Source organism: Cucumis melo, chromosome 3 (genome assembly GCF_025177605.1).
Source record: "Cucumis melo cultivar AY chromosome 3, USDA_Cmelo_AY_1.0, whole genome shotgun sequence".
NCBI lineage: Eukaryota > Viridiplantae > Streptophyta > Magnoliopsida > Cucurbitales > Cucurbitaceae > Cucumis > Cucumis melo.
The window spans coordinates 25,417,623-25,433,453 of NC_066859.1; the positions used below are offsets into that span (position 1 = coordinate 25,417,623).

Here is a 15,831-nt window from a genome sequence, read left to right on the forward strand (position 1 = left end):
CTTTTTTGTTTATTCTCTCTGCTTCTTTACGATTCACCCGTCGAACTTTTAATAATAACAATTAAATTTTTCGATGATTTAGTTTTAATATTTAAATAAGATTGGAAGTTTAATTTTTAAATTTAAAAGTTTAATATTATAATTATAATTATCAATTTTTGCAGTTTACTTAACTTCTTATATTTTACTTTTATTTTCAATTCGGTGTTTAATAGTTTGTATTTTTTTTTGAAAAAAATCCTTTAAAATATCATAATTTTTATTTATTGTTGAGGTTTGTTTTAATTTGATCGGTGTAGACTAATATTGGCTACTATTTATTCCTATTTAGTTTATTATGGTCTATCATAAATAAACCATAATATTTTGTTATTTTTGTAATTATTTTAAGAAATTTTATCATTTAAAATAATTTTTATTTTCATATTCTTTTAAATTAATTGATAGAACATTAGAATTTAAGATTGAAAGTGAGTATTTAAAAAAATAAAACTAAAAATGTAAATTTGAAATTTCCAAAACTAAATTAAAACATAACTCAAATTTAAAGAATAAAATTGTAAAATATTGTAATTTTGAAATTTAGTAAAGAATGAAATTATTTTTTAACAAGATATTATAAGAAATAGTTGAATTGGTATACCAGAACATCTTATTATTTAGGTTGACATGTCTTTAACACTATCGTCATTTTTCTTAACAAACCATTTTAGTACGGGTAAAAGAAAACGATTCTAACTAATGAAATAATTATATTGTTTTATCCACAAATATTTGTAACCTTAATTTAAGGTATTTTTTTAATATTTTTTTTTAAATTAAGATTTTACTAAATTTGTAAATATATGTTTTTAAAATAATTTACTAATTAAAAAATCATGAGAAAAAAACAAAAAATTTGCAAACAACCATTTTGAAAGATATACAAAATTTACTGAATCCCCATTGGGTAATTCACAAAAGAAGAAAAAGGAATGTGTTGTTTTTGGAATTTCAACACGTCTCGAGATTTTTAATTACTTATTCATTAATGATGATGATAATAATAATATTTAATGCTTTCTCCCTTTACTTTTTTCCTTTTTCTCATCCCTTTTCCCCACTTAAAAAGTTTAGAATTTTCATTTTATCATTAACTTCATACCCATCCAAATAAACACATTGACTGACTATGAGAACTTATTTAATAATTCTCTTCTAAATATTAATTTAATGTGGACATTATTTAACTTGTTTTTTACTTCTTTTACTTCAACCATAGCAAAGTTGTTGCTAACAAAAACGAAAAGTTAAAAGTATAATTCATTGAACTTCGAAGTAATGACGATAGTGTGTTATCTAATGAGTTATATCCGATTCAACGTGTTAAAGCATAAGTAATCTACTTCATTCTCTTGTTAATTTACTTTTAAAATATAAAGTTACAAATGTACGGTGAAGATTGAAATCAATCCTGACTATTTATGTCTTAATCAACGACATTTCATTCCCCATTAAAAGAAGAAAAATTTTAAATACTATGTTGGTCGCTAAACTTTCCAACATTAATTTTGGTCTCTTCAACATTTAAAAAGTGAACTTCGATCGATATTTCAAACTTTTAATATAAAAACATACCCAACAAAAATCATTTCATACTAATTACCAACATTTCGAAATGCATTAGTTCATACGATTTGAAGAAAATTAGAATTTAGTCTCCATGATTTAAATTGATCACCCTCGTAAATAGTATCTACTGTAGTGTTGGAAATTATTTTTAGTACAACAATTATAAAGAAAGAGATGAAACCTCACACTCATTAGATAGAAGGTCATACCATCATTTTGGATATGAAAATTATATGCAAAATAGTTTATATATATATATCTATATATATATGAATGAAAGTTATTTAACCAAAAAAGAAAAAGAATAGAAGTAAGTTGATAAATATTTGGAAGAGAAGATGTTTGTAGTTGATTTGAGTTTGGAAAATAAATTGAAGATGGTGTGTTCATAATAATATGAAATTCAGGTAAAAAATAGAAGAGGTCTAGTGGTCCTCCAAAGATACCCCAAAAGAAAAAAAAAAAAAGAAAGAAAGAAAAAAGAAAGAAAAGAACAAAAGATTGAATTTTAAAATTCGGTGAAAATAAGATTGGACAGAGCATGAAAGGTGCAAAGGGAAGTGGGGGAGAGAGTCACCAATGGAGTTTCACTGCAATGGGGCTGACACAAACATCAACCAATCCCCAAAATTAAATATTTCAATCCCATTTCTGTAATTCTAAGATACACACAAGGGTATTTTTTTCTTTCCTCTTCATCTTCTTCTTCCTCCTAATCCTCATTCTTTCCGTAGTACACAACGATGGACCCACATCAAATATGCCAATTAACAACTTGAAAAAATCCACAAAAAGATAAAAACTCTTTTTTTTTTTGTTTTGTTTTTCTTTTTCTTTTAAGAACTTTTGATTAGTTTGCAACAGCTATCAGTGTTTTAAGATTAGATTAGATTGTATTATTATTCTTCAACAACTGTAATTTAGGGAAGTTGATTACGAGAGATATTTGTCTTAATTATCTCTTCTTAAAGTAAAGCAACCATACCAGGGAGAGAGAGAGAGAGAGAGAGAATCTAGAAAAGAAAAGAAACCCCCTTCACCTTTTTGATTTCCTGTAAAAACCCAGATGAAAGAAATGGGGAGAGTTCAAATGAATGAATTACTTAAAAAGAAAAGAGAGAGAGAGAGAGATAGGGAGAGAGAATAAAGTGAGACCGGATGTTGACAAATTTCAGGGTCACTTCCTTTGAAGTTTTGCTTGTTTCTTGTATTTTATGGAGATTTCTTATCTAGGATCTCTCTCTAAAAGAGGGTTCTCTCTATCTTTTCATTTCTCTCTCTCTAAATAAACTTTGTTGTTTCATTTCCAAGAGCAACGAGACTGGCCCATCAGATCGATTTCTCTGCCTTTTTTCTTCAACCCCATGACGATCTAAACTAACCCTTTTCTTTTAATGGCCTTGCAATTCCAATATACTCTTCTTCTTCTTCTTGTTGCTGCTTTTTATCATTCCCCTTTGGAATTTTGATGGGATTCTGAATTTTCCCTTCTGGGGGTTTTTCGTTAGTAGTTGTTGAATCCTGTGTTTTGATTGTGCGATGTTCGATTGAGGTAATTTTGTGTTTCTTATTTTATTTGATGGTTTTTGATCGATGCTTTTTTTTTTTTTAGTTTGATCGTTTTGATTGTTTGGTTTGATTCTGATTCTGTGGTTTGGCTTTGATAACTGTTTGAGTGTTTTATGGTGTTTCATAATTAGCTTTTGAGGGCTTCATCATGCATTTGCTTTTGGCACTGAATTCTTGGGTTGTGATGTTGAGTGTACAATTTTTTTGATTGGTAACTTTTTGGCTAATAACTTGTTTGTTTGCTCTGTTGAATTGACTTTTTTAGACTTGTTATGTATGTTTGTCTCTTTACTGAGAGCAGTCTTGTGAAAACACAAAACTCTCCCTTGTTCGAATCTCTGAATTTCTGTTCTTCATCTCCCATTTTCAAATATATATCGCATCAGTTATTTCTATGAGACTTCAGCTTTAAAAGACTGGTCTGCTTTTGATCAGTTGAACGAGGTGTTCTTTGGAGTTCATTGTCTAATGTTCATGACAGGTTCCCTTTCATTTGAGTTTCCATTTCTTGAGCTCACAGTGTTAATTGTGATGGAACTCTATTATACCTAATAAATCACTTTTGAGTGTTTATTTGAAGGCCAATGATTGTGGATTCGTGGTCTTTTTCATGAAGTACACTCTTGTGAACTGTCTTTTTATGGGACTAGTGGTCTGAGCTTCCTCATAGTATCCTAAGTTTACATAACATGAGTTATTTCATTGTTTCTGTGCCTAAATGACTTTGTATTAGAAAATTATCGACTGCTCTTCAATGGGGTTCTCTAGTATGCATCTAAAAGAAAAAGTGGATGGTTCAATGTTCTTTAACTCTAATGTGTAAAATGTCTATAATTTTCAGGAATGGGGACAAAAGTGCAATGCAAAAGTTCCTTGCCAGGATTTTACCCAATGAGGGAACTTAACAATGATTCTAACAGTCATAGCTGGCACCTATTTTATGGTGAAAGATCATTCACAAATGCCCCATTTCACAAGGTGGTCTTGCCAAGGGCTAGTGCAAATGGATATCTAGGTGATGATAAGGATGTGGTGAAGCAAAAAATGCTTGAACATGAGGCCATTTTTAAAAATCAGGTACGTTGCAGTTTGGTTCTTGAACTGTTCCCATAATTTTCCTTCATTTATATCTACAATATGCTCGAGTTTAGTTTTAATGAATTTCTTAGTGGAGGTCTAGCTCTAACTCGAACACTATTTCAAACTGCAGGTGTTTGAACTTCACCGTCTGTACAGAAGACAAAGAGATTTAATGGATAAAATCAAATCCACAGAACTCAGCCAAAACCGTTTACATGTAGATTCATTGCTCTCATCAAGCCCTTTGACATCTCAAGTTACTTCTGAAGATGCTTCGAGACGGAATCTGCCATGTTTTCCTATGGCGAATTCTTCTAGTGCCAGGTTTTCTATATCAGGTGTTGAAGAAGGTCATTCTTCTTTTATTCCAGTAAAAGGCAACAACCAGATGCCTTGTTTCTTTCCGTCACAAAATGAAAGTACTGTGAAGGACTTAAAAGTTCTCGGGTCCAGACCGACAAAGTTAAGGAGAAAAATGTTGGATCTTCAGCTTCCTGCTGATGAATACATTGATAGTGAAGATGGGGATGATGAAAATGTGGCTGACAAATTAAGTCACAATCACAACACGAACCCAAAGATTGACCTTGAGAGGGACGCCAAGTTATATGCTGATGATAGTGAGCAAACTGGTTGCCCGCAAAATGCTCTTAAATTGGGCGCATGTCTAGAAAAAAACACAAGTTGTTTAACTGACTTAAATGAACCCATTCAACCTGTAAAAACCAATGCTTCAACTTATGTTGATCCTCTGAGTTCTGCTTCTTGTCATGGGGAGACTCAATGTTCCTATCCATATTCAGGGCCAAAGTGTAGTCCTATAAATATGCAGAGGAAAAGTTCTCTCATCACTGATAATATGACAGGAAACAATCTTAATTTGGATAAAAACACTAGTAGAGGAGGAATTTTACCCCATTTTCTTGAATCAGGTGGCTTTTCTTTGTATGTTACATATTCACATTTGATGTATGCTAAAATTCTTTTTTTATTATGTTAACATTCTTCTTTTTTATCACCAGGGCATAGTCACTCCAAGAATTTATTTCCTCATGGACTTCAAGCTAAAGTATGGCCCGTTTCTTCTCAGCCTATGGAAAGTTTTGCCAATGAAATTCATGAAGCTCCACCTTCTCGTTCGATAGATAAAGGTAGGGCAGAACAGTCAAGGGTGGAGCAGGTCTTTGGTTTGCAGTTTACGAAAAGAAGTCCTGAGATCAAGGGAGAACCACCATGCTCCTTCGTCCCTTCTCATACATCCCCCCTACAGCCTGCTGCTCCTGATATTAGCAAGTCCTGGTCCAACTCCAATTCATCTTGGGAAAGTGCAAGTACAAACTTTCAGAAGTTAACAACACAAGCTCAGCAATGTATGAGTTCTGTAGCTACCATGCACAAAAATGTTCATACCCCGTTTCATGGTATGGAGATTTCTGGAGAAAGGTGGCTTCTTAATAGTGATTCCCAACTCAATAAAGGTTCCGATAGCGAGTTTTCTTACTATAACAGGGCTTTTCTAGAATCTTCGTTTGAGTACAAGGAAGTAGGCCACCCCTCATCTGTCATTCACTGCTATCAGATGCAGGGTACTGGCAACAATCAAGCTCCCAAAAACTTAAGTCCTTCCATGTCATTGAAACTTCTCAAGGATTCAAATCATATTGATGTGAAAGGTCCAAAAGAGAGAAATTTTAATATGGTGTTTTCAAATAATTCAACTGGTCAAGCGGAACCTGCCGTTGGGGAACATTGTAAATTGCTACCTTGGCTTAGAGGAACTACTGGTGGAAGCACAGAAACCACCAATTCAGAGAGGTTCTCAAGTGCTGGGGAACTTATTTATGTTAGGTCTTCAATAAATTCTTTGCCTCATAGAAGTTCTCATTCATTTCGTAATGACATTTTCAACAAAGAGTTTGAATCAGTCAGTTCTTCTAAGAGTCAAAAACTTCTTAAAATATCAACTTCTGAAGAATTACAGGATCCCAAGAAAGCAATGTCTTCTCTCGCTCGATCCTCGGTCCAGTGTGAAGCTAAAGAAAGCAGGGAATGCAGAGTACTTGATATCAACTTGCCTTGTGATTCTTTAGCTTCTGAATCAGACAATCTATACTCAGAGACACTGAAGGAAGGAAAAGTTTCCAGTTTTGGACTCATTGATCTGAACTTGAGTTTAAGTGATGCCGAAGAATCTTCAAGACCGATTCCTAAATCAGCCGTCAGAATGAGAGGAGATATAGATTTGGAAGCCCCTGCAATTTCCGAGACTGAGGATATTGTTCCTGCTGAAGAAATTATAGAAACGAATCATGAATTAGCTTCAAAACAACACTGCAAAGACATAAACCAAGAAGATGAGCTCATGGAGTTAGCAGCAGAGGCAATGGTTTGCATTTCCTCATCTATTTGTCATAACTACTTGGAGGATGCAACTTGCAGTTCAGCACAAGATTCTACAGACAATCCCCTCAATTGGTTGGTGGAGATGGCTTTCTTATGCTCAGATGGTTATGAAAGTGAGTCTCAAGCAGCATTGAGAGCGAAACCAAGTAGTGATGAAGTGGAGTCTTCATTAGAAGGGATGGACACCTTTGAGTCCATGACATTGGGACTGATAGAAACCAAAGCAGATGAATATATGCCGAAGTCCTCGGTTCCAGGACATATAACAATGGAAGAAAAAGCTATCAACTTACTGCAAAACCGTCCTCGAAGAGGCCAGGCTAGGAGAGGCAGGCAACGGAGGGACTTCCAAAGGGACATTCTTCCTGGCCTTACTTCTCTATCAAGACAAGAAGTTACAGAAGATCTTAATACATTTGGAGGGCTAATGAGAGCAATGGGTCATGTCTGGAATTCAGGCTTGGCTAAGAGGAACTCGTTAAGAAACCCTACCTCTGGCAGGGGAAGGCGGCGGTCGGTGATCAGCCCCTCCCCACAGTCAACTGAGAATCTTCCACTTCTGCCTCAGCCTAGTAACACTGAGATGGGACTTGACAAAAGGAGCCTGACAGGGTGGGGAAAGACAACTAGACGGCCACGCCGACAAAGAGTCCCGGCCGGTAATCTTTCAGCTATTGCTTTAGTTTAGAGATGGTTTTGAGAGAGTCATCAATTTATTGAATGGACTGTCAAATTTCCCGTTGTACATTTTTCAGCTTAAATCCTTGGCCGGACATGTTTTTATCTATCTGCCAACTTTACACCTTATCATAAGACAATGGTGGTACGTTATTTCTCCAACAGATATAGCATAAACATTACAAGTGGATAGCTTAACCAATGTATATCTCTCGCTTAGATTACACTGATGGATCTACTGGTGTTAAATTCTTCCACACCTTACTAGGTTTCTTTTTTCATTAGTTTTAGAAAACTTTAGATATGTAGTTTTGGAATGTGGAAGTACAGAAATTGTTGCTTTAGTTTTTTGAAATTTCAAACTTCAGTATTTATCTCTATTCTCTACACTGATGAGTCAAAGGCTTATAGATTGTTTTATATTATTCATGATAATACACTCAATTCTTTGACATGTTTACACAATCAAGCAGGTTTGTTGGGTTTTGATGTAGAGAGGTAGAAGCTCAGTCTTGCTCTCTAAAGACCGTAAACAGGCTGAGAGGCAGCACTTCAATTTATTCCACCTCCCAATCTCGTATGTAGTATGAATTATGCTCGGGTTACTGCAAACTACAAACTGCAAAAGGAAGGTCGAACTTCCTTCACGTAATTGTTTTGTTCTTTGGGGGAAGATGTTGATGGTCTTCCCGGTCAAATACCCCAGATAATCAGTAGGAATAAGATAATCTTATCCATCATGTTGACATGAAACTATGAAAATACCACTCGAAATAAGTTGAAGGTTGACTTAGATGCTCAGCAGATAATCAGTAGGAATAAGATAATCTTGGTTCTCCAACGTTGCAGTTGAAACCGTACTTCTAATGTCTACGACCTGGAATGCCATTATTGCGTTGAATCTCAAGGTTCGCACCCTTTTGAGTTTGATTCAAAAGTTTCCATCATAACTTATTACATCCTTTAAGGCGTGGAGTGGTGGGTTTTTCTTAAGCCAACAGGAATCACAGTATTGTTACTCATGGTTTAACCTGTTTAAGATTAAATAGAACTTGATGAGTTTGATGATCAGAGAAGTTACTAGCCTTTTCAATTCTCTTCTGTTTCAATCAACCGATCTTTCAAAGCAAAATTTACTACGAGACAACGTTAACTTATAAAACAAGATGTCGAATTGAATGAGAACTTGTATGATACAATGAAAAGTGTGGCTGTACACTATTAACTTCTTCTCGAGAAGATCTCTTAGTATTATTCAAAATGCTATATGTATGTTTTAATTGAGGGTGAGAGGCATCTCCGGCTCCAAATCTGTAAGCTTTCTTACCAAGCTCCACTACACTGTATGCAGGAACCTTTTTCAGCCCTGTACCCTTCATCATTGACCTAACTTTCCTGAACTCATTCCATTCCCCCCCTGCGGCGTATATATTTGATAACAATGTATAGTGTCCTGTATCAGCTGTCTGAATGTTCCACAGTTCTCTTTGGATGTTCTTGGCTATGTCCATTCTCTGGTGGATTCGGCAGCCATTTAGCAGAGCACCCCATATGCTAGCACCAGGTGGAAATGGCATCAATTTGATTATTTCGTATGCTCTATCGAGGTCACCTGCACGACTAAGAAGATCGACTATGCAAACAAAGTGGTCTCTTTTGGGCTCAATTCCGAAATCCCTCATGGAGTTGAAGAACAGCATCCCTTCTTTTACACAACCAGCATGACTAAATGCTGAAAGAACATTCATGACAGTAACATCATTAGGTTTTATTCCTGATTCAAGCATTTTTGAGAAAAGGAAGATAACCTCACTAATCTGGCCATGCACCCCATAGCTGGAAATAAGAGAACTCCATGACACTACACTCCTCTCCGACATATTGTCGAAAACTCGCTGGGCTGTTTGGAGATCTCCACACTTAGCATACATGTCAACTAAAGCTGTTTCAATAAAAATATCTTTTCGAACACCACAAGTAATAAGCTTGTGGTGGATCCATTTCCCTTTCTCCAGAAAACCCAAATGGGAGCAGGCTTGAATCACACTTACAAATGCAACTTCCCCAATCTCAGGACAGGTAAAATACATCAGATCAAATAACCTGATTGCTTTAGTAGAGTAACCATTCTGAGATAACCCACTGATCATAGAATTCCATGTCACTACACCTTTTGGTTCCATCTGATCAAATATCATGTATGCCAGATCTACATAGCCACATTTTGAATACATGTTGATTAGCGAATTGAAAACATATTCATCCTCGAAAGGTCTCTTGATAGCATGACCGTGTATTTGCAATCCCAGTTGAAACTTGCCTTCATTTCCAGATGCAGAAAGAGAACTTGCCAAGCTGAATGAGTCAGGCAGAAACCCCTGTTTCTGCATCCTCACAAAGAGATCAATTGTCTCCTTCCACAACCCCTTCTGAGCATAAACGGAAATGAGTGTATTCCAAACTACAATTCCTCTCCCTCCAATTTCATGAAGTATCTTCTCACAGAGATCATGTTTTGCAGTCGCGGCATATAGTTCAAGTAAAGTTGGTCCTAGACAATCAAGATTAGCGTCTAAATCATTCTTTATGACAACACAGTGAACAGATTTCCCTTGTCTTAGAAGACTCAAATTAGTACAAGAACGTAGAATAATCCTCATAGTCACAGAATTTGGTTCAACTTCAGTCTTTAGCATTGAAACAAACAAAGCTAGCGCTTCCTTGAAATAACCACCTAGGTTATAGCTGGAGATCATTGCAGTCCAAGTGGAAGTGCTACGGATAGTGACATTCTCAAAGACAATCTCCGCACAACGTAAGCTGTCACATTTAGCATACATTAAAATCAAAGAACTACCCACAAACCTATCATTTTCAATTCCCCTTTTCAAGATATAGCCATGAGCAGACTTCGCCAGCCTCAGAACTCCCAATTCACCGCAAGCCTCAACCACAGTGAGTACCAAAACAGAATCCGGTGCCCCACCTTCAGAAACCATACAACGAAAAGCGTCCAAACCTTCATTTATCTCTCCATTCTCAACAGCACTCGAAATGATGGAACTCCAGGAGACCAAATCTCTGAGGGGCATTCCATCAAATACCTTCCGTGCACTATCTAAGTAGCCCAACTCCCCGTACACACTCAGCAACGCGGTGTTCACAAAAGGATCCATATCAAACCCAGATTTAATAATCCTTCCATGAACCTTTTGGCCAACACCCAGATCGCCAAACCTGGAACAAGCTCTCAAAACGGAAGGGAATGTGTAGAAATTGGCCTGAATTTGTTGGGACAACATTTGGTGATACAGAGAAATGACTTCCTGATAGAAGCCGCTCCTGACATGGGATTTGAGAAGAACGCCCCACATGAAGGAATCGGGAGAGTGGAAGGTGCGAAAGACGGATGTTGAAGATTGAAGGTCGCCCATTTGGGAATATGATTCGATGAGCTTTGTGGAAGGAAGTGGGTCATTGTGAAGAGCAGTGACGATGATGTGGGCATGGAGTTGAGCGAGCGTTCTTAATGTGGTGCTGGATTTGAATAAGGGCATATAAAGGCTCATTCTGTCCAATCCCTTCTTCTTCTTCGGCACAACGAGCTCTAATCAACAACCGTCGGCCAGCCGCCGCCGGGACGGAAAATTTATTTTAGAAAATCGTAGAAGTCTCAAATGTTTCAATATTTCAAATTTTAAGTTAAAAGACAATTAGTTATTTTCAAATATCTTAAAAAAAAAAAAAAGAGAGATTGTGACAATTAAGTTATAATTTTTTTTCATTCCAAATACGATAAATATGATAAGTAATTAATTATATCATACGAGATGATTATTGATGGGATATGTATTTTTAAATTTATTATTTTTAAAATTTAGAAAATGTAGTGATATAGTTCATATGATAATTTTTTTTTGTTATTTATGCAAATGCCCCTAAAAAATATATATTTATAAATATAAAATTTTATCTATAATAGATTGTAATGGATCAAGATAATATCTTTTGTTAATTTATGACATGTAGATCCTAATATTTTTACTATATTTTAATGAGGCATAATCTTAATAACTAATTAAGATGTTTTAAGAATTAATTTCTTACAAGCTTTGTTTTATGATATATCAACTATGAAAAGAAGTAGAATAGTGTAAGGTAGATTTTAATTTTAAATTAGAAAAACTATTTGGTTGATATTAAATGAATTCATACTAAATATGTATAATTTAATTATACGAAACTAATGGACATTTTCTAAAAATTATATTCACGTTGATAATTATTTTAAAAAAAAACACATTTGATGATTAGTTTATAATCTAAAAATTATTTTTTTTTTCTATCTATGACAATTTCTCACCATATAAACTAACTTATTTAATCAACACTATGATCTTATAATGCTCCTAGCTATATTATGGCATGTGATGGAGGTACGTAGGTTGAAAATTTTTTCTTACTAGTTCCATCTCCTTTTCAAGTGTATAGCTTTTGATCTTTTATGAAATCAATAGAGATCATAAATTGGGGTCAAAACCCTCGATTTAAACGTGAGTTTCGGTTTACAAACTATTACATTTTACTCTTCTAAACATGCTCTAAAAATTTGATACAAAAGTAATTGGGAAGTTAATTTGAAAAAAGAAGAAGAAAAGGCAAGTTTCTTAATTTGTGTGTAAAACCAAATAATGAGTCTATCGTTGATGTATCATTCGTATAGCCTAGCTAATAATATATATCTATTCGACAAATTTCAAATAATTATTTAACAACGTTTTGATTTCTAAATTTCAAGATTAAAAATCACTTTTAGTCTCTAAATTTTCATAAATAATAATTTAGTCTCTGAACTTTGATTCGTAACAATTTAGTCTTTATACTTTAAAATTTGTAACAATTTATAAGTCTCTTTCGTAGAAAAAGTGTTAGAATTTAATATGATTTTTTTTTTTACATAAATAAACTCATTAACTGTTTAGAGATTCAATATATTTACAAAATATATAACCTACATCATAAAATGATAAAAATCGAAATCTACTTTTGTTCATAATTAATTTTTCCTTTATCCTTTATGTTATCGACTCAATTGTCATAAAATTGAAAGTAGGAATAATTAAATCTTTGGTGATTAAAGTTTGGAGAATGAAATTGTTAGCTTTGGTGAAAGTGAGAAAGTAGAGAGAAACCAAATTTTAATTTAAATTTTGAATGGATTAATAGAAAGTTGGTGGGAATTAGATGGTTGGAGGGTGGCCCATACCTTTGGGAATTCATGCAAAATCAAGACACGTTTTTCTAGAAAAAAAGAAATTAAAGTTAGAAAGGCTTTTGAATATATATATATATATATATACACACACATACATACATGTATGTGTGTGTGCTCTTTGCCTAATTAAATATTATTTAACAATAAATAAAATTAGTAGGTTTTAATTTCAATCAATCGGTTAGAAAAAAAATCATATTTGGATAACCACAACTCATTGCATCCACAAATTTTTATAAGCATTTACAACTTATTAAGATATATAAAACACTTAAGAAATCCAATCTCTAATTAACTTCGAGATTAATAATGTGAACTTAGCTCCATGATCTTCATTTACGTTTACTTACAGAAGATATATGTATATAGTATATATGTTGCACTTAGATGTGTGTAAACTTATATATAATTTGACATGTAGTAGTACACATGTGTGTTGGAGTAGAGTCGTTCCATCATCTCACTAAAACCTAATCATATAAAAAAGTGTATATATATCAATATTCTATCACTAATTTAAGTATAATTCAATGTACAAATGAGGCGTTGGCCGTTACAATTTTAAAAGATCAATGGATCAATATTTTATCCACTTGATTTGCAGTTGTTAAACTAAATGAAAAGAAAGTTTTTGTCCTATATGCATGTAGTAATCTTAGAATACTCAAAACGCTTAACGTGTACAATATTTAGTCTTCTTTTGTATTTATATATCTCTTTTATTTTGTGTTACCAAAAAAAGAATAATTGAAGATATTGCTATAAAGTATGTGTCATCGACCAAAAAGTTTAATGTATGGTTCGATTTTTCTAAGCTTATTAAAAATTAGGAAGAAAATAAAAACAAAAAAAACCTTAAATTAAATTACCCTAAAAACCCTAAACAACAAACAAATAAAGAAAATCCTAAATTAATTTGCATTATTAATATAGCAATTCACAAAGGTTTAACCCTAGTGAAATAATTAATACAAAATGCCCTTATGGGATATGTTTGGTGTTAATTTCTTCCTTTTAAAATTTTGAAAGTTTCAATTTCATATCCTCAAATCCTTTGTTTTTTTCTTTCTTTTTTTTCCTAGAGCAATTTATTGAACAATAACACCAATATTTAAAGAATTTGAACACATGAATCTCAAATAATAATAATAAAAAGAAAGGAAAACATAACCTAATATTGGAGATCTGAAACATATAAGTAAATTGGTTAAAGATACTGTCGACCAACAGATTAGATATATGGAGGAAAATAGAACACGTTGAAGGAATGGAACAGTGGAAGAAGAAGTAGAAATGAAGGAAACACAAACACAAACATTAATATATACTCCTTCATATGATTATTATACAAAAAACAGTCAATATATTCAAATAACAAAAGATCATAACTGATCAGAACTCAAACTGAAAAATCAAAGTGATTTCAGTATCTTAATAATGAACCCTAAATTTCCATAAATAAAATAAAAATAAAACAAGAACCCTAAATAACACTAATAAATTTTCTCTTTTGAAGGTGATCTATAAACTTTTACAACGGTATCAACTTACAACTCTCTTTCATGTATCAATATATTGACAAATGTTATAATTGTATCAATTAAAAATTTTCATAAGCTAATCAAATTAATTATACACTTTCATGCAAAATTAGTCTCTATATGTGCTACTATTACATTTGAAAATTTTGAACAATTAGAGTTTAGGGGAGGGTTAAATCTTAGATATATATTCATTTTTCGAAAGCAACTACAAGTGTCTTACAAAATTTTTAAATTTTAGGGTTTAAATTAATACAACTAGTGTCGATAATGATGATATAATTTGGTAATTTATTTTTCGTAAGAATAATGATGATGATGAAAAGACGAAAAAGGGTTGGATGCAGCAGCTTTAGGGGTTTCTATTTCTAGCTTCCATTTCAAGATTCAGCTGTGTGCTTCAGCTAACAAAACAAAAGCTGTAACAAAAAAGAAAAACTTTCCTTTTTTTTCTGTTCTTTTAATGAGCAGCTTTCACAATAAACTTTTCCTAAAGGAGATTACCTATGAACACACTGTGAAATATATCATGTAATATTATAATTACTATTATAAATTTACAACAACAAAAATCAATTTGGGAGTTTCTTCAATTGAATGTTTACAAATGAAACAGCATAAAGTTGTCTGTGATTTATCAAAATGAAGTGAGATTACTTTCAACTATTGGATCGATACTGATTTTGATTACTTAGTCCTTTGAAGTTCCCCAAAATGCTTTAATCATGGTATATATCTATGTGTGTGTGTGTGTATATATATATGTCTCTTAACCCCAGCTTTAAGAACACCATGGATCTGTCACTTCCATCACTCTCTCTAAACAAATAAACTAAAACCTATAAGAATTACGATACCATTTATAAGGGAATGATGAAAATGAGTTATATATATATATATATATATAGTGGAGAGAAATCAATTACCATTGAGTTATTACGTTCACTCTTGAAGATATGACGTAGATGAATTAATAATAATGGAGTTAATTAATAATAATTGAAAAGTAAATAAAAATAGATAAGAAAATAATATACCCTAACTCTCTCTATATAAATTTTTTTGACGCATGTAATTTTAATATGAGTCCAATATAAAAAAAAAAGTATACAAATTTCAATGAAAATATTAAAAAAAGAATAATATCACAAAAATTCACGGATCAATATAAAATGTACAAAAGGAAAGAGAAGGAAATTAACCATGAAGAGAAAATTAATTTAATTTATGCACAATTTTAAAAGTATGTATAAAAAGAAATTAAAAAAGCAAACAAACAGTATAAATTATAAAAGAAAATAGTAAATGCATAAACATTACCAAACTATTATGGGGTCATCAGTAATTTAATTGCTTTCATTATTTTGATCCACATATATGCTTTTCTATTTTACTTAGCCTCATAAATAATAATAATAATAATAATAATAATAATAATAATAATAATAATAATAATAATAATAATAATAATAATAATAATAATAATAATAATAATAATAATAATAATAATAATAATAATAATAATAATAATAATAATAATAATAATAATAATAATAATAATAATAATAATAATAATAATAATAATAATAATAATAATAAAACAATGTCACCCATAAAATCGAAAAGCTGATCCAAGAACACAAACATTGAACAGAAATTATCAAAAGAAGCATC

The 15,831-nt window shown here is 32.4% G+C and overlaps 2 protein-coding genes across 4 annotated transcripts; one reads left to right on the plus strand and one right to left on the minus strand.

Annotated features, from left to right (window-relative positions):
- The first annotated feature begins 2,494 nt into the window (after nucleotides 1-2,494).
- Nucleotides 2,495-8,242, plus strand: LOC103488480 (uncharacterized). 3 transcript variants are annotated; one of them, XM_017044499.2, is made up of 5 exons: nucleotides 2,495-3,163; nucleotides 4,022-4,257; nucleotides 4,391-5,192; nucleotides 5,283-7,322; nucleotides 7,815-8,242. In XM_017044499.2, the coding sequence occupies exons 2-5, from the start codon at nucleotides 4,024-4,026 to the stop codon at nucleotides 7,841-7,843; spliced, it is 3,105 nt and encodes a 1,034-aa protein (XP_016899988.2). In that variant the 5' UTR covers nucleotides 2,495-3,163; nucleotides 4,022-4,023; the 3' UTR covers nucleotides 7,844-8,242. The 3 variants fall into 3 exon arrangements, with proteins under 3 accessions (XP_016899988.2, XP_008445472.2, XP_008445471.2); XM_008447250.3 differs by lacking the exon at nucleotides 7,815-8,242 and adding an exon at nucleotides 7,419-7,728; XM_008447249.3 differs by lacking the exon at nucleotides 7,815-8,242 and having other exon boundaries at nucleotides 5,283-7,728.
- A 218-nt stretch (nucleotides 8,243-8,460) lies between these two features.
- Nucleotides 8,461-11,022, minus strand: LOC103488479 (putative pentatricopeptide repeat-containing protein At1g69350, mitochondrial). Its single transcript, XM_008447248.3, has one exon. The coding sequence runs from the start codon at nucleotides 10,908-10,910 to the stop codon at nucleotides 8,496-8,498; it is 2,415 nt and encodes an 804-aa protein (XP_008445470.2). The 5' UTR covers nucleotides 10,911-11,022; the 3' UTR covers nucleotides 8,461-8,495.
- Between the last annotated feature and the right edge of the window lie 4,809 nt (nucleotides 11,023-15,831).